Raw genomic sequence first — 26,543 nt, forward strand, 5'->3', positions numbered from 1 at the left:
AAAGCTGACGTGAAATGATCTGGAATAAAACTGCTGCCGGCTCATTGGACCACAAACCAGGAAACATCAGACCAACCTTCATTTTCTTTTCAAAGTGCTGCAGGTACAGTTCAGACTTCTTTCAGAAGTTCACCTGCATCCTTCCAGGAGGTGGAACAGCTCAGAGGAAACAATCAGAGGTCCAGGTTGTAATTTAAGAACTTAATATCATTCATGAGCCAGCAGCCAGTAAAATATTCTCTGATTCATGACAGGGTTTCATTTAACCTGCGGGTTAAACTCCGGACGGAGGGGGCGCTGCAGCGCGCTGGTCTTAATTTAACCTGCGGGTTAAACTCCGGACGGAGGGGGCGCTGCAGCGCGCAGCGCGCTGGTCGGCAGCGCTGTTTAAAAAGAGAAAATAAATAAATAAAGAAAGAAGAAGAGAAGAGGTGACATCTGGCTCCACACCGACTTCATTGAATGAGGTTCAGCAGCACGAAGCGGTTGTTCTGGTTGAATCCTCGCAGAGAAGCAGGAGCGGAGGATCCGTCGGTAGCACGAGGACACAGTGACGTAAATCTGCCGGTTACGGTGAGCAGCGCGCGGCGGGACTCTGTTGTTGCTAGCATGGTTAGCGCCCGAGCTAGCTAGCCGGAGACAACATGGCTAACAGCTAACACGTTAGCACGAGCTACAACACGTTGTTCACGTGTTTCAGGTGTTTCACGTGTTTCAGGTGTTTCAGGTCGGTCGGACCGGAGGAGCAGTGACGTTGACTGCTCGTAGTTACCGGCAGGATGACGTGTGCAGCTGGTGACGGGTTTTATTGAAGCTAAGCGGCGGGACTGTGACGGTGTTTGTGCTAGCAAGCAGCAGAGAGCCGCGGCGGGACGAGCTGTCACGGGGGGAGGGGGGCCCCGGGGGGGGGGGGGGGTCTGAGGCCGGGTTGGTCACCAGGGAGCTGCTGCAGCATGTTGATGTCCCGGTGTCCCGGTGTCCCGGTCCCCCGGTGTCCCGGTCCGTGAGACCTGTTCTCGGTGCTTCCTGTGGTCCAAACGGTACTGGACCGGTTGGGCGCTTTAACCTGGTGTGTGTTGGCTCAATGAAACGCGGTAACCGGTCATCATGACACGTTACTCATCCCGGTGCACCGGATCTGGGGTCAAAGGTCAGCGTGTTTTCAGTAGCAGTAGCTGGTTTTCAGGAGGTCTCAGCAGATCTTCAGGAGGTCTCAGCTGGCCTTCAGGAGGTTTTCAGGAGGTCTCAGCAGATCTTCAGGAGGTCTCAGCTAGTCTTCAGGAGGTCTCAGCAGATCTTCAGGAGGTTTTCAGGAGGTCTCAGCTGGTCTTCAGGAGGTCTCAGCTGGTTTTCAGGAGGTCTCAGCTGGTCTTCAGGAGGTCTCAGCTGGCCTTCAGGAGGTCTCAGCTGGTCTTCAGGAGGTCTCAGCTGGTCTTCAGGAGGTCTCAGCTAGTCTTCAGGAGGTCTCAGCAGGTCTTCAGGAGGTCTCAGCTGGTCTTCAGGAGGTCTCAGCTGGCCTTCAGGAGGTTTTCAGGAGGTCTCAGCTGGTCTTCAGGAGGTCTCAGCTGGTCTTCAGGAGGTCTCAGCTGGTCTTCAGGAGGTCTCAGCTGGTCTTCAGGAGGTCTCTGCTGGTTTTTAGGAGGTCTCAGCTGGTCTTCAGGAGGTCTCTGCTGGTCTTCAGGAGGTCTCTGCTGGTCTTCAGGTGGTCTCTGCTGGTCTTCAGGAGGTCTCAGCTGGTTTTTAGGAGGTCTCAGCTGGTCTTCAGGAGGTCTCTGCTGGTCTTCAAGAGGTCTCAGCTGGTTTTTAGGAGGTCTCTGCTGGTCTTCAGGAGGTCTCAGCTGGTTTTTAGGAGGTCTCAGCTGGTCTTCAGAAGGTCTCTGCTGGTCTTCAGGAGGTCTCTGCTGGTCTTCAGGTGGTCTCTGCTGGTCTTCAGGAGGTCTCAGCTGGTTTTTAGGAGGTCTCTGCTGGTCTTCAGGAGGTCTCTGCTGGTCTTCAGGAGGTCTCTGCTGGTCTTCAGGAGGTCTCAGCTGGTTTTTAGGAGGTCTCTGCTGGTCTTCAGGAGGTCTCAGCTGGTTTTTAGGAGGTCTCAGCTGGTCTTCAGGAGGTCTCTGCTGGTCTTCAGGAGGTCTCAGCTGGTCTTCAGGAGGTCTCAGCTGGTTTTTAGGAGGTCTCAGCTGGTCTTTAGGAGGTCTCTGCTGGTCTTCAGGAGGTCTCAGCTGGTTTTTAGGAGGTCTCAGCTGGTCTTCAGGAGGTCTCAGCTGGTTTTTAGGAGGTCTCTGCTGGTCTTCAGGAGGTCTCAGCTGGTCTTCAGGAGGTCTCTGCTGGTCTTCAGGAGGTCTCTGCTGGTCTTCAGTGTTTGTACCAGATGTTAGAAAGAGGCTGCAGTTTTTCTGGTTTCTGTTTGTTCCCCTCTGATGTACATGTTGATTTCAGGAAGTGAGTTTGATCTTGAGTGGAAACACGTACATGATGATGCCAGATGTGAACCGCTGTGCTGTCCACCTGGATCTCCCAGCATGCACAGCGTCTGGTGTGGACCGGCTTCATAACGTAACGGTGGAGACCGCTCAGCTGTTGTGTTGTACGAATCTTAAAGTCTTCAAATAAATGTTGACTAATCGTGTCGATAGGAGGACGGGGCGAGACAAAGGTCTGTGGTCTCTGGGTGTGAATAATATTGATGCTGAATCTTCACTCCTGTCCTCCTGTCTTCGTGTCCTCCTGTGTGTCTCCAGCTGTCTGTTACTCGTCTGTAAATGGGAGACAAAGTGGGTTTTTACGGTTGAAGTATTTACCTGAATAACGACGGTGATTGGAGTTCTTTTAAAACCCGGGTCGGGGGTGAATGATGAATGATATATATATATGTATATATATATATATATACATACATACACATATGTATATATACATACATACATATATATATATAATTATATGTTATATAGTCATATAATAACATAATTATATATATATATATATACACACATACAATACATACATACACACATACATATATATATATATATATATATATATACACATACATATATATATATATATATATACACATATATATATATATATAATTATATGTTATATAGTCATATAATAACATATTATATATATATTATTATATGAATATATATGTATATATATATAATTATATGTTATTATATGACTAATGACTAAATAAAGGTTGTTAGTCAAGTTTACAATCCTCAAAATTAATTGTTATATCAGAAAAATGAATTAGCTTTGTCTAAAAATATGTTTATTTTCCTCTTGGTGTTTTTGTATAGATGATGTCATCATGTGTCTGATCTCCAACAGAACCCAGATGTGAGCTGCTTGGTGAGCTGACTGGTTCCTTCCATCACATCTGCACTGTGTTCTGATCCGGCAGGTGACGAGCTGGCGCAGGTCGTGGGTCGTCCGTGGATAATGCGAGACAGTGGCGGTAGCCTGGCCCAGAACCGCTGGCAGGGAGACCTGGGTCTGACTGTGGTGGGGCAGGACGACACAGGAGGAGGTGGGTTCTTCAAACCTGCTGCTGCAGGTGCTGATGTTCAGGGTTGGTTTTTGGAGCAGCTCACGGGACATGTTTAAGTCCGCTTCCGAGGGAACTGCAGTTTGTTGTTCTCGGTTCTGATAGTAAAGTGATGCTTTGTAAAACAACGCCATGAATTTAAATTTCATACGAACTTCAACTGACAGGAACTGTGATTAGTCAGGATGTCGACTTTATATTATGTGTAACTTCTTTTGAAAGTGTATTTCTGATCTAATCCTGTCGTGTGTTGAGTGACTCGTACCTCGCTGTGAGAAGAACCTGAACGTTGGTGGGATCTCTGCCCATGTTTGTGTTCAGGTGGACTTCCTGGAGACCACCTCATCGTCCCGGTGTCGGGCCACAGCGTGTCCAGCCCCATGCACCTCCGCCTCGGGCAGAAGGAGAAAGTGTGGACGGGAGAGTACGTAGATGAGGAGGAGGAGGACGAGGAGGAGGATGGAATAGGGGGGATTGAGGCAATAGGTGAAGAAGAAGAAGAAGAGGTGAACAATCTGGATGGGGAAGATATGGGTGAGTTTGAGGATAAAGGTTGGGACAACAACGAGGAGGAGGAAGATGAGGTGGAAGAGGACGGAGACCTGGAGGAGGGCGAGTGGGAGATCCCACGTTTCCCCTCTCAGTCCAGCCAGCACCCTTATTTACAACAGCACCAACATCATGGACCCCAACAGAAGGCGGTGAGCGTTGGCGAGGCTCCCGTGCAGGACTCCGCCCCCCCGGCTGGACCAGGGGCCCCGTTGAGGCCCCACTTCAGCCGGCACAGGGCCCTCCGGAGGCTCCGGCGCTTTCAGCGTTTGAGGTCCCACGGAGGTCTCGGAATCCGACTCACCCAGCACTGGAAGAACTGGCGCCAGCGGGCCCGGTGGGTCTGCTCCGCGGGCCACCGGTGGAGCCGCAGAGGGCCGCGCTACGACGCGTACGGCAAGCAGAGGAGGACACAAAGGTATCAGCAGTCCCCGTACACAGATGAAGAGGACGACAGCAGCGAGGAGCGCTTCATGGTGTCTGACAGAGGTACTCACCAACACTCTCACCTCTTCACAGGACTGGTGGACGAGGACACGCTGCACTCACATGTTTCTACACATCACGTTACTTCATCTTTCAATAACTTCCCTGAACCGTCCGCCGGTTCCTGCTGACACTCGTATATTCAGAGTTCAGCTCCTCTAGTTGGTAGGTAGGTAGTTACTTTATTAATCCCCGAGGGGACATTTTTTCGCTACAGCAGCATATAGAAGCAATAAGATAATAATAGAACAATAGAAAAGCAATAAAATAGCAGTATAAAATATAAAATGCACATTATATACAGTACAGTATATATCTATATATATTATATACAAACAACCTTGGTTGGTTCTTGGCCTTCTGCTGCAGCTCAAACTGCAATGAGCTAGAAACATGAAACTTGTCCCAATAACTGGAAATGAGGAAAGACGTCCCAAACCGGCCAGGTGGTGGGCGGGGCTTATGACAACACATTTCAAACTTTAAAAAAATCAAAATAAATCAGCCGTACCTCCGACAGATCTGAAACGTTTTCAGCACATCCGCTGAATCGGGACAAACTGTTGGCTCACGGTCACCTGTGGTCACTTGACATGTAAATTACTCCTAAATCTCCATAATTATTGGTTCAAATGTGACCAAAACCAACACAGACACTCCTTGGATAGTAAATATCACCTGGTGGGGTTCAGTCAAACGTCTGCAGTAATATTCAATATCTCACTGTAATCTCTACTGTACATTCAAGATATTTTACTTTACCAAGTGTTTGATCAAACTTATTTATATTATGTATATATTATAAAATATTTGACAGCACACCTGACATCATCAGAACGATGGGGGATATTTTATCACCAACACTTCTACTGTTGGAACCAGTTTAAGTATAAACATGGTTGATTAGTCAAAGTGGGCGTGGCCTGTTCATCCTCACACGTTGTGCATTCATTAGGAACCTTTCAGCAGATAATAAATACTCGTGAGAGTCAGTAAAATGAAGTCTGTGAATCCAGTTCATGGTGTTTCTTACCCTGAAAACTTCCCTCAGTTCTGTAATGAAGGAACACGTTGCAGTTCAGTCATGTTTGTAATAGTTTTTTTGGGCAACGCTGTGGAATAAAATCAGTCTTTAGATGCAAACACACTCCATAGTGGGCCGGATTGGATGATATTCTATTTTTTTTTTTTTTTTATACATTAAATAAAAGCAGATGGAGTTTTTTTTATTTATTTATTTTTTTTTAAATGAGCTTCAGTCCTTTTGAAGGAAAGAACGCTGACATTTGATGTGATTTTATACGTCCATCCATGTCTTCGGTGAAGTTCATGTGTTTTTGGTGGCCTCGGCTGTGTGTCGGTGCTTTTAGACCTGCTGTCTGGCAGCAGGTTGAAACCGCCCCACGGTGACCTGATAATCTGATCCCTCTCTCCGTGGGCCGCCAGCTTCACTCGCATCTCGGCAGGTTCACAAAAGCCTGAGAAACTTGGAGGAAATGTGATATTCTATTTTTTTTTTTTTTTACCTGCTATCATATTAAAATATGAAATATTACTCTTCAACAACATTTGTGAGTCCCTCCAGGATTTCAGAGTTGTTTTTATTTGATTCCTGCAATCACAGAAAAGTGGGAAATATTTTAGTTCTCATCTTTTTTTTTTCTTTCAATCTTCTGAACTTCAATAACTATGTGGATCAAAGTTATGAAATAAATCCTGAGTCATAAAAATGATGTATTTTTACAGAACAGTGAGTCTGTGACAAACTTTGGCTTCACCTGACGTAATAATAATGTTTTAAATGTCTAAACATCATATTAATTCAATGCACTGAATCAGACTGCAGTTTCTTACAACTGGAAGTGAAACTAATTCAACACATACTGAACTCCCTCGATGAGACCACATCTCCCATAAACCCCGTCACTTCTGGGCTTCCTCTGGCAGCGTGTGAGTGTTGTGATGATGATGAGGAGGAGGAGAGGTTGAAGAGCTGCCATCATCATTTCCTCAGAGATTGTTGGAAGCTGCTTTAATGATTGTGATTTGTAGATCCATCTCAATAACACTGACAAAGTTCCCTCTCAGCTTTTTAGCACAAACTTCTTTATTGGATTTGATCAAACTGCAGATCACATGATACCGTAATGAAACATTTCACTGTCACCAGACTGCCTTTTGTGGAATGAAGTTAAAAATTCCTCCTAAAAATGTGTGAATGTCCTTTTATGTCAGATAAACAGATGAACGGCTCCTCTTCAGACAAGCAGGAGGAGCGAGTGAGGCGGGAGGTGGAGGTGAAGCCGGTGGAGCTGGCCCTGACGGAGGAACACACCAGCTGTGTGACCGGTATGGATCTGCTGCTTCATGTTCACTGTCAGTCGGACACATTTCCATCAGTCTGTTCGACATATTGACGACATGAATGTGTTTGTTATCTCAGATTTACCTGATTTAGAATCTTTTGCAACATGAAGTTTGGATGTGGAGTCCCACAGATCCACTTCAGGGGGACAGTCTGTCTCCTCTGTTCTATATCGTGCCGTCTTCTGTCTCAGGTATTCTTGAAGAGTCTCTACAGCAGTACGGCAGTTTGATCCCCATCCATGTGGACGACATCGTGGAGAAGCTTCAGGATATCTTCAGCGAGAGCTTCTCGCAGCCGCACAGGTCAGAGACAGTCGGCTCTCCTGCACTTCCATCTCCCCTCAGCCCTGTTCACAAGATCTGAATCTCACTTTAAGTTACTGTTTTGTTTATTTTTTAGTGAACATTTGAAGGCGTACTGTTACGTTTATGCTCACATAACCACCCTGTCAGGTAAACAGGTCTTCTGTTGTACTGGAGGACTGAAGGTTAATCTGCAGTCGAATTCTTGATTCCATTTTATAATAACATTCTTCAGGGGATCTGTTCGACTGATTGAACAACGAAACCCTTCATTTGTTTACTTTGACCTCCTCTGTTTGTTTACTTTCTTCTTTGTTTATTTTTCCCCTCATGTATTTTATGATGATGTTTTCCTTGTCTGTGAGGTGTTACACTGTAAATATAATAACATTTTGAATTGAAATTGAACAATTCAATTTTATTTATCTGGCACCAAATCACTACAGGTTATTTCATTAACACATTAAATCCTTACAGCAGAACTTTACAACATACAGAGAAACCCAACAGTTCACACGTAAGCTAGAAGGGAAAACCTCCTCCACTAGTACAGCTGATTTTAATAGTGTTTGATGGTTGTCTTCAACAGGAAAGCAGTGGTCCAACATCTAATACAATCCTTCCAGCGGTCGTCAGGATCAGCGGTGGCGAAAACATTCAGAGTCAACTACAAGCGCCACGTTCTGACCATGGATGACCTGGGAACGCTGTACGGACAGAACTGGCTCAACGACCAGGTGCAACCAGCAGCAGGGTCACAGTTCACCATGTCAGCGGGCTGCAGCGACCACATTAATAATGGCCACGTGATATAACAAATATGAATCATAATGTGGAAATGAAAGACATCATTGCTGGTAGAATATACTGTTATGAATTACAAAATGTATGAAAGAAGAACCACAAACCAGGTTTCACTGTGCATTAAGCACTTTCACAGAAAATCACACTTTTTATCAGTAATAATAATAATAATAAACTTTGTAAAGCACTTTTCATAAAAGTGCTTTACAGCGAGAATATGACGAGAAGTGTTTCACATAAAAAGAGATATAAAGGAACATTTAAGAATATAGATAAGAAACGAGATGCATAGGAACAGATCAAATAAAACGGAGTTAAAATATAAAATAAGTATTTAAAGGTGCGCTAGTTTTAAATGCAAGAGAGCTTCAGGAGTAGCTGGATGAAGGCTGAAGTAAAGAGATGTTTTTCAGCTTTCATTTAAAAGTATTAACTGAGCAGCTTCCCTGACATCGACAGGGAGCTTTGGAGCGTCGTACGCTGGCCCGTAGTTACAGCGGCCAATCAGAGCACGTCAAACATGATGTCATCAACATGCATGTTGGAGAACTGGTCAGCGTTTCTCTGTTCAGTCAGGCTGTTATATTGAGATCAGACGTGAATCCTCCCTGATGGAGGTGTGGATGAAAGTCTGACTCATCTTCTTCATGTGAGTCACATCTTTCATACCTCGTTGACTCTGTTGTTTCTGCTTCATTCAGGTGATGAACATGTACGGTGACCTGGTCATGGACTCGGTACCAGAGAAGGTAACGACTACAAAAGATCCTCGTGTCCTATTTAAAAGTCTCTCCGGTGATTTTAAACATGAATCTCCAGTCAAACGTCTTCTGTGATGTCATCAGGTTTATTTAGTCTTAGGTTTGAGGGATCAACTTCCTAAAAGGACGCTTATGTATAAATATATCTGCCGAGTCCTGTTTTATTCTACAAGGTTACACTAACTCTTATTTTAAGCTGCAGCCTGTTAGAAAGGAAATTGGAGCCAAAACAGTTGCATCTCTTTTTATTTGACCCAAAAGTGACGACTCGGATCGGAACCAATCCTCAGCACAAACTCCCTGCAGCTGTTCCCTGGTTGGTTCTCTGAAACAACAGCTGAACGTATCCCAGTAACGCAGGTGGCAGTGATGTTGGCCGTATTCTGACGTGTTAACGTGACGACGTCATCTTTAGACAGTCGTGGGGAAGAAGACGGTTCGCAGCTGGACGATGGAGGCGGAGCTTTGAGCTGCTGTAGTCTGTAACCAGATGTATTTTAGCCACATAAAGAGTATCCAGGTGATATTTTCAGTGCTCTACGTTGCAGTCCGACGGCCTGTCTGCTGAGGGCTGCTCCATTCTTTAAAGCCACCAGACTCCTTTGACAAAACCAGTGATTTAACCTCAGCATGCAGGAGACGCTGCTTCCCTCCTGTTTTTAAATCTGAGTTCATATCTGAACTACAGCGTTCTACATCTAACACGATGTTTGTGGTGCATGTTTAACTGCTCCGGTACATCCAGAAGCACCATCGAGTCCACGCTGAAGAGCATCACTCCTCATAACACCGACCTCTCTCCTCCTCCATCCTCCTCACTCCTCTCTTCGTCTCTCAGGTCCACTTCTTCAACAGTTTCTTTTATGATAAGCTGAGGACAAAAGGATATGAAGGAGTCAAGCGGTGGACCAAAAATGTAAGTTACAGTTACTGAACACATTTTTTTAATGTACAACCATCTTGACTTTTTAAATCACAAAGTGGAGCCACAGAAAAGTGTCCCATTCAAAATAATCTCAATAATTATCACAAAAAACAACCCTGATTCATAATAATGATTAACTGCTGAATAAACAAACCTTTTTCTGACCATATTTACATTCATCTGAGTTTGACTTTGATTTCTGTTGTCTGAGTTATGGACATTTATTAAAACTGTACTGAACCATGTGGAGATAGTCAGGAATGAATCCATCAAACATCAGAACAACATTTTATTATCTCTCCTGAACTACTGTCTGAATGTTTGGTTCCTCAGGTGGACATCTTCCAGAAGGACCTGCTGCTGATCCCCATCCACCTGGAGGTCCACTGGTCCCTGGTCAGCGTGGACATCCCCCGTAGAGCCATCACTTACTTTGACTCTCAGAGGACCCTCAATAGGCGCTGCCCAAAGGTAAGGGGGGGGGGGGTAAATTGAAGATCCTTCCAGTTGTTGTTGACAATGTTTTCTCTGAATGTTTTGTTGTTGATTTCAGCACATTTTCAAGTACCTGCAAGCTGAAGCCATCAAAAAAGACCAACAGGACTTCCTGACGGGATGGAAAGGGTTCTTCAAAATGGTACCGACATTACAATTATATTAACAATGGATCACCACACACTACTTACACACTACACACTACTGAGTTATTGTACTTTTGTACAATAACTGGCAAAATCCATCACAGTACAATAACACTGTTGACTGTGTTTCTTGGTTTGTTGTATATAATATATATATATAGATATATACTGTACTGTGTATATATATATATATATATATATATATATAATATATAAATATATAATATAGAAACACAGTCAATATATATATATATATATATATATATATGTTGACTGTGTTTCTTGGTTTGTTGTATATAATATATATAGATATATACTGTACTGTATATACTGTGCATTTTATATTTTTTACTGCTATTTACTGCTATTTTATTGCTTTTCTATTATTATATTATTCTATTCTATTATTTTATTCTATTATTTCTATTATTCTCTTATTGCTTCTGTATGCTGCTGTAGCGAAAAAATTTTCCCCTCGGGGATTAATAAAGTAAATACCTACTACAGAACCACACGCGCTACAGAACCACACACTGTACAGAACCACACACTGTACAGAACCACACACTGTACAGAACCACACCGCTGATACCTGTGATGTGTGATGTTGCAGAATGTGGGTCGCCAGAACAACGACAGTGACTGTGGTGCCTTCGTGCTGCAGGTGAATTTCTCATGTCGTCGCCCTCGTACACACGTGTGCAAAATAACATGTGACATCTTTTACATTTGAGTCTGGGTTTTTCTTTTCCAATGGAGATGCAATCTGTGAAGTGGGCGGGGCTTCAGGCTGGAGGCTAGTACACTAGGTGGTGCCTGCTCACTGCAGGACTACACACCTCCAAGCCCTGCTCCACATGTGTTGTTGTGAGTCTGTTGTTCCAGCAGGTCACTTAACTTGTTCTCCTTTATGCCCCCCCCCTCCCCAAATCCTCCAACACTACCACCCCCCTGCAGTATTGCAAGTGTCTGGCTCTGGGGCAGCCGTTCAGCTTCGGCCAGCAGGACATGCCCCGACTCAGAAGGCAAATGTACAAAGAACTGTGTCACTGCAAGCTCACCCTGTGACCCCCCCACCCCCCCGCTCCCTCCCTCCCCGAACCCTGCTGAGACGGGGGGACACTGATAAAACAAGAAGAAGACAAGGGGAGCGACTGATTGACTGGAGGAAGAGGAACTTTTCCAGAAACTGCTTCCACCGTTGGTGACGTCCTGGTTTCTCTTTGTTTTGTCCGTCTTTGCGTCCCTCTCCTCATCCTCTGAGAGCTCCTTTTGATTTCCATGCCATCGTTATTCCTTTGTGGTTGACAGAGGCCAAGACTAGCTTCCTTTTTGGGAATGTGCTAATTATCCATCCTATCGTAGTCCACTTATGTTTCAGTCTGAATGGGAGCATGAAGAATCTGATGAAGACGAGGAGAGAATCCAGGCCAGATGAAGGACTACCACTCTGACGTGACATGAACAGTGTCGGAGCGGCGCTGGCTGGATGGCCGGAGCATCTGACCCGGTCTGTAAGCTGGTGGTTAACTGGTACCGGTGAGTTCTCTGTGCGTCCAGTCTGAGCTCTCAGCCGACATCTGACACATCCAACAACATGGACACCTGAAATAAAACCTCCCTGATGTCATGCAGCCAGCACACGATGTGTGATGTGACATTTGAAATGTACGATTTATTTTCAATAACTTCCTTCAGTATGTTTAGCTGGATTGAAACTGTTTGCTGGAACGTCCGGTGACGAGTTAACGCTGCCAGGAAACACTTCTCTGGTGTTTTCCAGGGAAATCTTGAGTTTCCACAACATCCACAGAACCCACCTGGTACCGGCCCGCGAGCCGGGAACTCTCTCTGCCTGTCATCCAAACATGCAAATAGAAACACGACTTCATGCAGGAGATCGGATCTGCCGACAGACGGGACAGAAGGACGCGTTGGCCGAAAGAAGGGGGATCTTTACATTTGCATTTATCTTTTCTGTGTTTATCGCTGTCAGTAAATGTGGTGATATGCTTATTGCTTTAAACAAATGGTGTTAAAAAAGGAGGTCTACGTATTTGTGTTATTTTGGGAGAAAGTTCAAAAAGAGATTTTCTGGTTGGTATTTGTTTGAAAAAGCCATTTTGGTGAGGACCACAGCAGCTACACAACAGGCACCATCACAGTGCTCTCTTCTTCTTTTTATAATAAAAGACAAATTTGTGGATAGCTGTGTGTTTTTGTTTTTGCATTCTTTTTTTTTTTTTTTTCAAACCGGAGTTGATGCAACACAGTTGACAGTTTTATATATCTTCTACAATGCATTATGGTTGCTACAAATAAAAATACGTGGAAAACGTGATTGTGTGTTTTCTTCCCGTTGACGTTACCTGTGTTCTGACTTCATGACCTCTGGCTACTTGTAGTTTTTAGAAGTTTGAGACTTGACAAACTAAACTATGATATTATGATTTACTCGCAGGTTACTTTGCAAATTAATATTTTAAATGCAGATAAACCTTTAAAATGTGATGTAATGTTATCAATGAAACTTCCCAATAGTTCAGTTTGGGGTTTAAAATGCTCCTCGACACACGAATGCATTGGACTGAATGTGAAACATTCTACTGAGACTTTTCTTCATTAGTTCATTCTGTTAAAAACACTCATGGATGGTTTCTTCCTGAACAACCTTTGCAGCAGAACTCCAGGTTCTGTTTCTTGACTTGAAAGAAGCAGCAGGGATGATGGGGTGATGGGGTGATGAGGTGATGGAGTGATGGGGTGATGGAGTGATGGAGTGATGAGGTGATGGAGTGATGGGGTGATGGGGTGATGGAGTGATGAGGTGATGGAGTGATGGGGTGATGGGGTGATGAGGTGATGGAGTGATGGGGTGATGGAGTGATGAGGTGATGGAGTGATGGGGTGATGGAGTGATGGGGTGATGGAGTGATGGGGTGATGGAGTGATGAGGTGATGGAGTGATGGGGTGATGGAGTGATGGGGTGATGGAGTGATGAGGTGATGGAGTGATGGGGTGATGGAGTGATGAGGTGATGGAGTGATGGGGTGATGGAGTGATGGGGTGATGGAGTGATGAGGTGATGGAGTGATGGGGTGATGGAGTGATGGGGTGATGGAGTGATGAGGTGATGGAGTGATGATGGGGTGATGGAGTGATGGGGTGATGTGATGGGGTGATGGAGTGAGGTGATGGAGTGATGGGGTGATGGAGTGATGAGGTGATGGAGTGATGGGGTGATGGGGTGATGGAGTGATGAGTGATGAGGGTGATGGAGTGATGGGGTGATGGAGTGATGGGGTGATGGAGTGATGAGGTGATGGGGTGATGAGGTGATGGAGTGATGGGGTGATGGAGTGATGAGGTGATGGAGTGATGGGGTGATGGAGTGATGGGGTGATGAGGTGATGGAGTGATGGGGTGATGGGGTGATGAGGTGATGGGGTGATGGAGTGATGGGGTGATGAGGTGATGGAGTGATGGGGTGATGGGGTGATGGAGTGATGGGGTGATGGGGTGATGAGGTGATGGAGTGATGGGGTGATGGAGTGATGGGGTGATGGGGTGATGGAGTGATGGGGTGATGGAGTGATGAAGTGATGGAGTGATGGGGTGATGGAGTGATGGAGTGATGGGGTGATGAAGTGATGGAGTGATGGGGTGATGGAGTGATGGAGTGATGGAGTGATGGGGTGATGGAGTGATGGGGTGATGGAGTGATGGGGTGATGGAGTGATGGAGTGATGGAGTGATGGGATGATGGAGTGATGGGGAGCCACGATGGTGTTAAAGTGAGAAACATACCCATTGTCAATGAATACTAGTTCTGATGATGATTAGTTCTGATGATAACTAGTTCTGATGATAACTAGCTCTGAAGATAACTAGTTCTGAAGATAACTAGTTCTGATGATGATTAGTTCTGATGATAACTAGCTCTGAAGATAACTAGTTCTGATGATAACTAGCTCTGAAGATAACTAGTTCTGAAGATAACTAGTTCTGATGATAACTAGTTCTGATGATAACTAGCTCTGAAGATAACTAGTTCTGAAGATAACTAGTTCTGATGATGATTAGTTCTGATGATAACTAGCTCTGAAGATAACTAGTTCTGATGATGATTAGTTCTGATGATAACTAGTTCTGATGATAACTAGCTCTGAAGATAACTAGTTCTGAAGATAACTAGTTCTGATGATGATTAGTTCTGATGATAACTAGCTCTGAAGATAACTAGTTCTGAAGATAACTAGTTCTGATGATGACTGTAACTTGTACTTTGATTGTTATAATTATGGCTCAAACATATTAGTTTGTATTGGTTGTAAGTTGTAACGCCGTCATAGCAGCTCCACAGTCTGAACTACAACAGCAGCCAGAGTCTGAACAATAACCGTATTCAACCAGAGCTTCAGCCGTCACGGCCAGGCGGAGCAGCTCCAGCTGGGTTCACAACAACAAGCCCTTTAAGCACTGAACGCATCACGTACAGTGTCCCATCATCTCCACTTCCTGTAATATCGGCAAAGGGTTTCTGTTAGAAAAATTACTCAAGAGGCTCGGTTCAAAATCAAACACATCGGACATTTATTCTTGCAAGAAGGAGCAACTACATGTGTGCAGCAGCACTCCCCCAGCAGCTCTCCAGCAGCGCTCCCCCAGCAGCGCTCCCCCAGCAGCGCTCCCCCAGCAGTGCTCCCCCAGCAGCTCTCCAGCAGCGCTCCCCCAGCAGTGCTCCCCCAGCAGCGCTCCCCCAGCAGCTCTCCAGCAGCGCTCCCCAGCAGCGCTCCCCCAGCAGTGCTCCCCCAGCAGCTCCCCCAGCAGCTCTCCCCCAGCAGTGCTCCCCCAGCAGCGCTCCCCCAGCAGCGCTCCCCCAGCAGCTCTCCAGCAGCGCTCCCCCAGCAGCGCTCCCCCAGCAGCTCCCCCAGCAGCTCTCCCCCCGCAGCTCTCCCCCAGCAGCGCTCCCCCAGCAGCGCTCCCCCAGCAGCGCTCCCCCAGCAGCTCCCCCAGCAGCGCTCCCCAGCAGTGCTCCCCCAGCAGTGCTCCCCCAGCAGCTCCCCCAGCAGTGCTCCCCCAGCAGCGCTCCCCCAGCAGCGCTCCCTCAGCAGCTCCCTCAGCAGCTCCCCCAGCAGCGCTCCCCCAGCAGCGCTCCCCCAGCAGCGCTCCCTCAGCAGTGCTCCCCCAGCAGCTCTCCAGCAGCGCTCCCCCAGCAGCGCTCCCCCAGCAGTGCTCCCCCAGCAGCGCTCCCCCAGCAGCGCTCCCCCAGCAGCTCTCCAGCAGCGCTCCCCCAGCAGCGCTCCCCCAGCAGCTCCCCCAGCAGCTCTCCCCCAGCAGTGCTCCCCCAGCAGCGCTCCCCCAGCAGCGCTCCCCCAGCAGCGCTCCCCCAGCAGCTCCCCCAGCAGCGCTCCCCCAGCAGTGCTCCCCAGCAGTGCTCCCCCAGCAGCTCCCCCAGCAGTGCTCCCCAGCAGCGCTCCCCCAGCAGCGCTCCCTCAGCAGCTCCCTCAGCAGCTCCCCCAGCAGCGCTCCCCCAGCAGCGCTCCCCCAGCAGCGCTCCCTCAGCAGTGCTCCCCCAGCAGCTCTCCAGCAGCGCTCCCCCAGCAGCGCTCCCCCAGCAGTGCTCCCCCAGCAGCGCTCCCCCAGCAGCTCTCCAGCAGCGCTCCCCCAGCAGCGCTCCCCCAGCAGTGCTCCCCCAGCAGCTCTCCAGCAGCGCTCCCCCAGCAGCGCTCCCCCAGCAGTGCTCCCCCAGCAGCGCTCCCCCAGCAGCTCTCCAGCAGCGCTCCCCCAGCAGCGCTCCCCCAGCAGTGCTCCCCCAGCAGCTCTCCAGCAGCGCTCCCCAGCAGCGCTCCCTCAGCAGCTCCCCCAGCAGCTCTCCAGCAGCGCTCCCCAGCAGCGCTCCCTCAGCAGCTCCCCCAGCAGTGCTCCCCCAGCAGCTCTCCAGCAGCGCTCCCCCAGCAGCGCTCCCCCAGCAGCGCTCCCCCAGCAGCGCTCCCTCAGCAGCTCCCCCAGCAGTGCTCCCCCAGCAGCTCTCCAGCAGTCCTCTTTAACAGGGCTCGCCCCGGCCGGCTTTCTTTAGGGCAGCTTTTAGACAGTGTGACAAACAGTTGACAGTCACTCCCATTCCCTTTGTATCTGCTTTCATATGATAATACAGAGGTGGTTGTAGATAAGGACACAGGGGAGTCGTCCGCAATTAGATTCGGAAAGAATCACTTGCAAATAAGACAGAAAACAGGAAACTTTTCAGAGTCTGCTGACAAGAGACTTTCTGGAGCCAGAATGCAAACAAGAGGAACAAGAGGGAACCTCCTTTTCTCCCATCAGGTTCCCTTCGGTGTGGAACAGGACCGACACACCAAGCAGGAAGAGAAGACAAGAGAAAAGGAGGAAACGTATTGTGAGGTGATGGAAGATGTATTATAGTGTAGATATTGAACAGGTCAACACGTCTCAGCGCAGCAGCTGACATCACAACTCAAATCATCCGGTCACCCGGACTCCTCCTGGAGGATCCCGAGGTGTTCCCTGACCACATGACATATATAATCCCTCCAGGGGGTTCTGGGTCGACCCGGGTCTCCTGCCAGTCGTACAGAAGCCCGAACCACCTCATCGGGCTCCTTCTGTGGAGGGTTTTTTGTTTCTCATTGATCCTGGCTGCTGTGTTTTCAAAAGCTTTATAGGCGTGCGTGCGTTTGAAAAAAAAAGGTCATTGAGTTTGACTGTAAATGGGTGAAATAAACATTAATTTAAATCATTTTCTCATTGATAACTCATTTAAATGTCACATAATAGAGGACTTCTATTTATTGTCAGCCCAGAAATAAAAATGATTTATTAACTACTCTGATGGAGAAATGATGGAGGAAGAGGAGGAGCACGGCTGAATGTTACTGACGGACTGTGAAGTAAATTAGATCCACATCCATTATTCTTATCAGTGGGACGATTCAAGTTATATATTGTTGCATTACAAGAAAGAAAAACAGATGGATAGTTGCATAATTCATCGTTGTCAAGGTCAAGGTTGGACTGTTGATCACCCGTCATGCGAGCACGTTGTCAGGTGACAATTAAATCCACTCAACTTGACATCTCTGCTTTCTTTGCACAGGGAAATTGTATTTTATTTATTGCTTGATTAATTTGATCAATGCTTTCTGCTGCCCATTACTGGAGGCTACATCATGTGCAGCTCAGCCTTAATACAGAAAATGCAAAATACAAACAGGAACTGCATATTGTGAGATTCATTGTTCTTACTTTTTAATTTTTTTTATCAGAAAGTCTCTGATTTAACACGACTTAGACTTGAATGACTGATGTCTGATCTATAAGCAAATACTGTACACATATATGACACAAATAAACAAGTACATAAAGTAAAAGGTAATTCACAAAATTAGAGATCTTGTCTTATTCCACATTTGTGCTGTTAAAGGCTGCAGAGTGAACTAACATGATGTTACAGGCTCACTTTGGACCACCATGGTGGGCTGGCGGGATCCCACTGGACCGGTTCGAGAACACTGATCAATATATACGTCACAGCTCCGTGAACTAAATAGGACGTGATTCATCTAAAACACTTCTCTTACATTTGCGCAATGTGTCTTTTGCTCGTTTAATCACCGCAGACCGTGTGACTCATCACGATGTGTAAATGACGTCATTAGCATGAGATGTGTAACTGTTCCTCTGCTTCTTCTGTTTTGCTCAATGAGCTCTTCAGGAGATTATGACTATGGTTCAGAATAAAGTCTCCCAGCGGGCTCGGCCCTTTTGTCCGCGCTCACAGGCGCACGGAGAACGGGGCGTTTCAGAGGGTTCACCGGAGTCGCCCGGTGAACCGCGTTTGATTGCCTCTGACGGTATCCTTAAAAAACAAGAAACCCCGCCCCTCTGGGTTGTTAACAGTGACCCAATCGTGCACTATCAAAAAAATAAGGATCCGCCTACTTTTAGCTGACGTACAAAGTGGCCAATCGCAAGTCTGTGTGGGCGGGATTAAAGCTAAATGACGGGGATGTGTTGCAATGAGAGCGCGTCTTTGTGTGCCGTCGACGTATATAAGACATTTCTGCCGCAGTTTCTTTCTTTGGAATAATGTCGGCTGAATATGATAATAGGTAAGGAAGCCCCGTCCGAGCGCAATGTCTGTTCTGGAGCTCCGTTTGTTTCGCTCCGTGTGGATGTAATGTTTAGTTCCCGACGGCTGGTCCGGATGGAGACCTTGAACGGAGCATCCCGGTTTTTCTCTGCTCGGTTAACGTTGAGGCCCGTCGGTCGCGTGCTTCAGCTAAACGGTCCGTGAAGCTAAAAACGGAGAACTCGTATGTTGAGACGGTTTAATCCAGCGGAAGGTTCCGTTTGTGTTCTGGATCACCGCGTACATGTTTAGTTCAGGCGGCCCGAGCGATGGCGATGGTCGCTGAACGGAACCGGGTTCACCGCCGGCGGTAACCGGCGCCTCGAGTAGCACGTGAAGGCGCCTCGAGGCCTCACGAGCCCGGTTCGGCGCTTCCGTCGTTATTAAAGTTATTTGTGTAATTAATGAGACGCGTACATCGTAAGTCCGGTGTTCCCGCGGAGGGGAGCCCCGAGGCCGCGGAGGGGAGCCCCGAGGCCGCGGAGGGGAGCCCCGAGGCCGCGGAGGGGAGCCCCGAGGCCGCCCGGTGTTCGCGTTCAGGCGGCGCACATGGTCGCGTGCACCGGCCGCCCGGACAATGCCGGCTCGGAGGCCGCGCGACGCAGCGGGACGTTTTTCCTCCTTTTATCGCCGTCGGTGGCGTGTGGGCTGCCGCCGTTAAAACAATGGCCGATCGGTGTCTTTTGAAACGTCGTCAATGGATTTAATGGATTTCGCTGACGTGAAGTTTTGAATAAAAGGCCTTTTAAAGCCGAGCGCGGCCTGCTGGTTGCGGCTAGCTGTTAGCAGGCCGCGGCTCCGACCAGCGAAGCTTCTCGTTGTCCCCCCCCCCCCCCCTCTCCCACCTCCTCCTCCTCCCCCCCCCCCCCCCCCGGTACCGTATGAGAGCGGAACACAATCCGCTATTTACTGGCGAACACAAAAGAAATCTCGGTTTGTGGGCTCGTTTATTGTGTTTCCGCGGCTCGTCGCGGGCCTCCGGCGGCCTCGTCGCGGGCCTCCGGCGGCCTCCGGCGGGCTCGCCCTGCCTCCTGCTCCGACGGCAGGAACGACCATCTTGAATGTATGTAGCAGAAATGGCGGACTGATGGAAAGGTTACAGCGCGAGAGGAAAAAACGGTCCCCCGGGTTTAAAATGACGGGATCGAGCGAGTATTCACCGGGTTTAGGAGGGGCAGGTAAACAACATCTGTAATGCTTGAGACGTGACCGGGACACGGATTGCTGTGGAAGGGCGGGACCGGAGAGTTCCGGTAAATCACGGAGTTCTTCATGACATCACGCGGCTCTGCTGCAGGCAGCTTACAGGATGCACAGAAAAGGTCCAATTAGGTTGTTTTTCCTGCCAAAAGAAGTGAGTATGTAGATCTGTGCATCGTGCAGGTTCCCCATCACACCTGGAGCAGCTTAGAAACCTGATGTTCAAAGAAACGCTCCTTGACTGGCAGATGAAGGTCAATCCAGCCTTGTAGTTTTAAACCATCCTTCTGCAGTGATGCTCAAACATTCATGAGGAGGGAACTTTAACTAGATAAATGTTTTTTCATGTAGAAGTAAACTTGTAATTAATAATGTTATTGACTGCTTCCATTCACAGAGACAATGGCCCGGAGGGCATGGAGCCAGATGGGATCATTGAGGTAAGTCCAGAATCAAAACACACCAACACACACTGGTTTGGGAAGGTGTTTTACTTGTTTTTTTATTAAGAGTCTGAACAAACATGACAGGCGTGGTCATTAACATGCGTGTGAATTTCTTGTGTCCTGTTTTCCTGGCTCATCTTCAACCTTTCAGAGCAACTGGAGCCAGATCACGGACAGTTTCGATGAGATGAACCTGCGCGAGACTCTGCTCAGGGGAATTTACGCCTATGGTTTTGAGAAGCCCTCCGCTATCCAGCAAAGAGCCATTATCCCTTGTATCAAGGGTGAGTGACAGGACTTTTCTGCCATTTAAATGCATCAGAGCTTCTCGTTGAAGGTTGAGGTGTCTGACGTTCCTGTTTTTGTGGGGACGCTCCGTTTGCGACCCAAACTCTCTCCTTCCTCGTCGGTGGTGATTCTAACGCTGTTTGTGTATTCTAGGTTATGATGTGATCGCTCAGGCCCAGTCTGGCACTGGGAAGACTGCTACCTTTGCTATTTCCATCCTCCAGCAGATTGATGTGGAGATGAAAGCCACCCAGGCTCTGGTCCTGGCTCCCACCAGGGAGCTGGCTCAGCAGGTAGGCTCCTCCGACTCACACGGAGAGACAGATTCAGGAAAACCATCACGATTTTGGAAACACTGAGCTCCGGTCATGAGGAACAATAAAGGGTTAATGTCCTCCTGATGTCTGTGGAGCATCACACAGACTGTAGGTGTGTGTGTGTGTTCTTGTATGATTAATAGGAGAGTGAACTCGTGCTGAAGTACTTCAGTCTCATGTTTCAGTACAACCTGTTTGGTAACAAAGGACTTGATCAATGTTGACCTGGAAATGCACACTAGTTTGATCTTTACAATATTCTAGATATTTTATGCCAATACTATTTGACTTTTGTAATAGTTGCAATGAAATAAACCATGTGATGGTGTGTTAGCATTTTTTGTATTATTATTTGATGCTCCTGTTGCATGAACACCGTGGCAGCAGCATCCAGTCCGAGAGCTGCTGTATAGTGATGAAATCCATGCGTGTCAGCTGACTCTGTGGCCCCCTGCCGTGTTGGTGCTCTGGTTGGTGTCCTGCTGGCCAGAGTCTTCAGGACAGCAGGGACACAGAGGCATGATCATGCTTTGTTAATCTGAATACAGCGCCATGGCACGTGTGAAAATAAAGTCAGTGCTGTATTTGTTTCCTCCAAAGTGAACATTGCTGACTGCTCCCTGTTGTGTAGATCCAGAAGGTGGTTCTGGCCCTGGGCGACTACATGGGGGCCAATTGCTACGCCTGTATTGGAGGGACCAGCATCCGCAGTGAGGTCCTGAAGCTGCAGGCCGAAGCTCCTCACATTGTGGTGGGAACCCCTGGACGTGTCTTTGACATGTTGACTCGCAAAAACCTCAGTAAGTCGTGGTAGGAACGAATGTTGGGTGCTGTGATGTCAGCAGGGTGACGTTATTTTATGGAAACCTGTTCTCAGTGAAGAACTTTTGACTCGTCAGAACCAAAATCTGCAGTATTGGAGGACTTTTCCTCCCATTTAGGCAGCTGATGCTGCGTTTTACTCAGCTGACTGGGAGATGGACTACGACGTGATCTGTCACTCACTTTAGTCCACTTCAGAAGGTCAGAGCTGCTGTATAGTGATGAAACTCATGCGTGTCAGCTGACTCTGTGGCCCCCTGCTGTGTTGGTGCTCTGGTTGGCGTTCTGCTGGCCAGAGTCTTCAGGACAGCAGGGACACGGAGACGTGATCATACCTCCACTACTTCTGAATACAGCATCATCACTGTTCTCAGCAGGAGTCTGCACAGAAACTGAAATTAGTTTAACGCTTCTCCAGTAGTTTCAAAATGGACCCAACAACTGGAAACTGTCCTCAGTGGAGCGACTCTGGATCGGGTAGCACCAGAACAACATCAGGAGGTCTCGGATGCTTTCACCTTCGCTTTATTGGCGGAAAAGTAAAAGGCATCTCCTCTTAAAGATGTGTTGTGTCCCAGAAGACAGACTTGGATGGAGGATGTTAAACGTGCTCAATTAATTTTTTTATTTTGCAGCTTCTAAGAACATCAAAATGTTTGTGCTGGATGAGGCTGACGAGATGCTGAGTCGAGGATTCAAGGACCAGATCTACGAGATCTTCCAGAAACTGGCCAGCAGCACACAGGTGAGTAAACAGAAGAACAGCGCTGCTCTTTCTACTTCCATGTTGATGCATAATGAAGTTATGTGTTTTTTTGCATATCAAGTGAGGTGTGAACACAACCTGACCTGTTTTCCACCAGGGTCCTTAGATCACGATTATATTATATCATCTTTCCAGCTGTGGTGATGTTGCTGTAGCAGAGGCTGACTAACGTGGTGCTTTATTATTTTAGGTTGTCCTACTGTCGGCCACCATGCCAGCTGACGTCTTGGAGGTCACAAAGAAATTCATGCGTGAACCTGTCCGCATTCTGGTGAAGAAGGAGGAGCTGACTCTGGAGGGAATCCGTCAGTTCTACATCAATGTGGAGAAAGAGGTGAGAAAACTCAGGAAGACACTTGATTGGTTAGCAGACTGGGGCGGTGGCAGCTGACTGTCTCTGATGTCCACAGGAGTGGAAGCTGGACACGTTGTGTGACCTGTACGAGACACTGACCATCACACAAGCTGTCATCTTCATCAACACGAGGAGGAAAGTGGACTGGCTCACCGAGAAGATGCACGCCAGAGACTTCACCGTTTCTGCTCTGGTAGGAGACGTTTTAACCTCGCCGGCATGAAACGGTAAACGCGTGTCTCGCCGGGCGACGCGGTTGTCCTCATGTTGACCTCTGACCTTGTCTTTCAGCACGGTGACATGGACCAGAAAGAAAGAGACCTGATCATGAGGGAGTTCCGCTCCGGATCCAGTCGAGTTCTGATTACCACTGACCTGCTGGTACGTACAGCAACATGTATGAACACGCGTGTTAATGTTCCCGTGGTCCAGGGTTATATTTCTACTGATCCAATCAGACAGCTGCTCCGTCCCGTCCAAGGTTCCCTCTCCTTCCATCTGCAGTGATGTGAAGGACTGAATGTTCCTTGGTACAGAAACATCGGCCCTCCACTGTAACAAGGCTCACGTCCTTGGTTCACAACTATTTGGCAGATGACACGCGTGTGCACATATTTCTGAGACGTGCTGCCGGTTTCAAACCGTTGAATCTGTCTTGGTGCGTAACTGGTGTTTGTGCTCCTCAGGCCAGAGGTATCGATGTTCAGCAGGTGTCTCTAGTCATCAACTACGACCTGCCGACCAACAGGGAAAACTACATCCACAGGTAAAACTGTGTGTGTGTGTGTGTGTGTGTGTGTGTGTGTGTGTGTGTGTGTGTGTGTGTGTGTGTGTGTGTGTGTGTGTGTGTGTGTGTGTTTTCAGGATTTTATATCATCACTTGATCTCACCGGCTTCCAGCTTGTTAAGTGTTCACGTCAGATTTCTTTGGTCAGATTAAGTCTTCAAATAAAAAGAAATGGTGAAATGATTAGATTCCAGCGTCTCAGGAAACTAAAGTGATAATCCTGCCGGGTCACGTGACCACCGGCGACCTCCTGCTGTGACGTAAACACTTGTCTGCTGTGAGTCCGGCGTGCCGTGGAGCTGCAGCGCCGCTCATCTGTCCTCTGGTCTTTTTGTCAGGATCGGTCGAGGCGGTCGTTTTGGAAGGAAGGGAGTCGCCATTAACATGGTGACGGAGGACGACAAGCGAACCCTGAGGGACATTGAGACATTCTACAACACCACCGTTGAGGAGATGCCCATGAACGTGGCCGATCTTATCTAGAAGACGCCGCGTGCTCTTCGTCCAACCCGACCCGCTTTTATTTTAGAAGTCAAATCTTCTTTCTTCTGATCTGAATTCTAAAATCTTCCTCTTTCTGAATTCCACCATGACTTTCCCTCTACATCCAAACATCTCCGATAGTTTTGTCCGTGTTGGAAGGATATAACTTACTGAACTGCTTCATCTGCCTGCCATAGTCTTTGTTCATATCAGCACCTGAAGTGTCCCAGCAGCTAGTCCCTCTGCTCCACACCAGAACTGCAGGTCCAAAAGCACGTTAAAAACAAAACCACAAAAAACCCTCAAAGTTGATGAATAAAGTGAAAGTTAGCGACAGCGACCCATTAAATCTGTGACCCGAAGCTCGATGCTCACCTGATTGACTCGTGACGCATCTCCTCGTGGTTTGGACCGCAGTTCAGTTTGGACCCAACACCACCATGACAGACAGGAAGTGCTGCATTTGACCAGATCAGTATTTTAGCACCCTTCAGTGTACTCCGCCAGACGTCCGTGATCATGTTGTGAGCAGCAGGTTCGGGGTCTGAGTGCACCGGGCATCTTCAATAAAGACCTGTACAGTCAACTCCATCATGAATGAGTGCTTCACCAGTTTGATCTTTTACTGCTGATTCTTTTCTATTATGGCTGTCCTACTTCCTCCCGGCGTGTTCGGCGGCTCCCTGACGGTGAGTTCTGCGGAGACGAGGCGTCCTCGGCCGGACGGCCCGCCGGAGATCATCTCTTTATCACTTAGATTTTTATTTTGAAACGAAATATTGGATTTTGAAAAGGTGGTCACATTTCACAGCTACCTCCAAAATGTGGGGGAGGGGGAGGGGGGCAGTGAAGGTGATGTGAAAGGACCAAACTACAGAAGTGGAGGTTAAACCTGTCTCCGCTCATTAATCCTGTCATCGGGTATCTAGCACTGCTATTTTTTAATGAATTTATGGATTGTTAACCTTTTTCAGACAGAAACCGTGTATCAAGTTTTCTACATTGGATTCTGTATAGTATTTATTTTAATGGTCTTCAAAAATAAAGGTTTCTCCTTTTTAACAGTGTACACCGGCCTCTGCATTGTTGAATAGTGTGGAAGCTCGTTTCCGTGTTGGAGGTCAGGTGACCTGCAGGCGGCCGCTGATTGGTCCGAGCTCTGATCCTCGATTGGTCATTTTTCACTTTGGTTGTTTCTGCTTCATTTGGTTGAAATCAGACATTAAAACTTGTGGACTTCACTGAGTGACATCCTGTCATCACTTCACAATAAGCCTCAAACTGATGGTGGCACGTGCCGGGTCCGTGGCACGTGTCGGTACCGGACCGGGTCCACCTCCCCTGTTGCGGTGTCTCCGCACCAGAACCCGAACTTCCTGTTGATGTGAGTCCGGTTCGGATGAAGACGGGTTCGGGTCGTTTTTTCTCAGCTGATCACCGAGGAAACATCTGCGTGCTTGTGGTCGGACTTCCGCGTGACGATGACGTAATAAGAACGTCATCGCTTCGATCAGCTTCACGGAGTTTTTCATAAAATGTTCGATTAAATGAAAGTAAAGTGATCAAAGAGAAAAGACTTCAGATGTCTAAAAGAGACGCCTGATTTATAATCAAAGAACAAATGGAAATCTAAATTTATAAAATGTAACTTTTAAACTTTTTTTCTGACTTTTCTATGAAAATAAAAGATAGAAAGTTCAAAACTATTACTGAACAGTAAAGTCCTACCCCGGCTGTCCACTGGATGGCGCTGTAGCCTGGACGGTCGTCAGCTCGGGGTTGAGCGCGACACACCTGAGTGAAATCAAAGTTATTTTAAAAGTACATCATTTCTGCTGTGCGTTTGCTGCCATCACCATGGCAACAGCCTGATGCCTTCGCACGAGCATCAACCGGGCACCGGAAACGGATTTAACGGATTTAGGATCACATTCGCGTATTAATGCACATTTTTGTGAATTTGCTTTGAATGACTCAGAATCTTTTTTTTAAATTGCGTCAGGAGTTTATGACTTATGTAAAATGGGGGTCAGGCCGAGCCAGACCAGAACCAGGCCAGAGCCAGAACCAGGCCAGAGCCAGAACCAGGCCGAACCAGGCCGAACCAGGCTGAACCAGGCCGAACCAGGTCGGAACAGGCGGAACCAAAGTCCAAGATCAACCAAACAAACCACAACAGCTGATTCCATCTAAACGGGTCTGGTGTGTCCTCCTGAACATGTCCGTCATGGATGGGCTTCTTATTTCCTTTCCAGCAGATCAGAGTCTCTGTCGGTTCGGTTCGGTTCGGTTCGGTTCGGTTCGGCTCGGCTCGGTTCGGCTCGGTTCGTCCACGGCTCTCTGGAGGAGTTCTTATCTTCAGTCGTCTGACACGCGACGACCCGCCTCCGCATGTAACGAGTATGAAATCCAATTATTGTCCAGCAGCAGCGACACGAGGCCGTTATCACCTCCTCACTGCTCCTCATTAACTCCTCACTGCTCCTCATCACCTCCTCACTGCTCCTCATCACCTCCTCACTGCTCCTCATTAACTCCTC

General features: G+C 47.7%; 2 protein-coding genes and 2 non-coding genes across 5 annotated transcripts; all 4 read left to right on the top strand.

Annotated features, from left to right (window-relative positions):
• The first annotated feature begins 418 nt into the window (after positions 1 to 418).
• senp3b (SUMO specific peptidase 3b) lies at positions 419 to 12,727 on the top strand. The gene is made up of 12 exons (XM_069723540.1): positions 419 to 573; positions 3,407 to 3,532; positions 3,872 to 4,588; positions 6,821 to 6,934; positions 7,144 to 7,255; positions 7,845 to 7,992; positions 8,761 to 8,808; positions 9,659 to 9,736; positions 10,079 to 10,216; positions 10,299 to 10,382; positions 11,000 to 11,050; positions 11,344 to 12,727. Exons 2-12 carry the CDS (start codon positions 3,445 to 3,447, stop codon positions 11,452 to 11,454), a joined length of 1,689 nt encoding a protein of 562 aa, XP_069579641.1. The 5' UTR covers positions 419 to 573; positions 3,407 to 3,444; the 3' UTR covers positions 11,455 to 12,727.
• Positions 12,728 to 18,454: 5,727 nt separating this feature from the next.
• eif4a1a (eukaryotic translation initiation factor 4A1A) lies at positions 18,455 to 24,601 on the top strand. 2 transcript variants are annotated; one of them, XM_069723527.1, is made up of 11 exons: positions 18,455 to 18,519; positions 20,137 to 20,179; positions 20,337 to 20,469; positions 20,627 to 20,766; positions 21,422 to 21,590; positions 22,248 to 22,357; positions 22,569 to 22,712; positions 22,789 to 22,926; positions 23,025 to 23,114; positions 23,420 to 23,499; positions 23,859 to 24,601. In XM_069723527.1, the coding sequence occupies exons 1-11, from the start codon at positions 18,497 to 18,499 to the stop codon at positions 24,001 to 24,003; spliced, it is 1,215 nt and encodes a 404-aa protein (XP_069579628.1). In that variant the 5' UTR covers positions 18,455 to 18,496; the 3' UTR covers positions 24,004 to 24,601. The 2 variants fall into 2 exon arrangements, with proteins under 2 accessions (XP_069579628.1, XP_069579629.1); XM_069723528.1 differs by lacking the exon at positions 18,455 to 18,519 and adding an exon at positions 19,863 to 19,893.
• Positions 21,198 to 21,336, top strand: LOC138635863 (small nucleolar RNA SNORD10). The gene has a single exon (XR_011312185.1). It is a non-coding gene; the product is annotated as a small nucleolar RNA SNORD10 (small nucleolar RNA).
• On the top strand, positions 21,826 to 21,966 carry LOC138635864 (small nucleolar RNA SNORD10). Its single transcript, XR_011312186.1, has one exon. It is a non-coding gene; the product is annotated as a small nucleolar RNA SNORD10 (small nucleolar RNA).
• Positions 24,602 to 26,543: the final 1,942 nt, after the last annotated feature.

This window comes from Brachyistius frenatus, unplaced genomic scaffold, assembly GCF_029030835.1.
Source record: "Brachyistius frenatus isolate BFR_SWC_R1_liver_20210118 unplaced genomic scaffold, ASM2903083v1 Contig_333, whole genome shotgun sequence".
Classification (NCBI taxonomy): Eukaryota; Metazoa; Chordata; class Actinopteri; family Embiotocidae; genus Brachyistius; species Brachyistius frenatus.

Bases quoted from the DNA above. Each gene is read 5' to 3' on its own strand.
- senp3b (XM_069723540.1), top strand. From the start codon at position 3,445: ATGCGAGACAGTGGCGGTAGCCTGGCCCAGAACCGCTGGCAGGGAGAC. The intron at 10,383-10,999 runs GTACCGACATTA...GTGATGTTGCAG, and splicing joins GGAAAGGGTTCTTCAAAATG to AATGTGGGTCGCCAGAACAA. The intron at 11,051-11,343 runs GTGAATTTCTCA...ACCCCCCTGCAG, and splicing joins GTGGTGCCTTCGTGCTGCAG to TATTGCAAGTGTCTGGCTCT.
- eif4a1a (XM_069723527.1), top strand. From the start codon at position 18,497: ATGTCGGCTGAATATGATAATAG. The intron at 20,767-21,421 runs GTAGGCTCCTCC...CCTGTTGTGTAG, and splicing joins CCAGGGAGCTGGCTCAGCAG to ATCCAGAAGGTGGTTCTGGC. The intron at 21,591-22,247 runs GTAAGTCGTGGT...TTTATTTTGCAG, and splicing joins GTTGACTCGCAAAAACCTCA to CTTCTAAGAACATCAAAATG.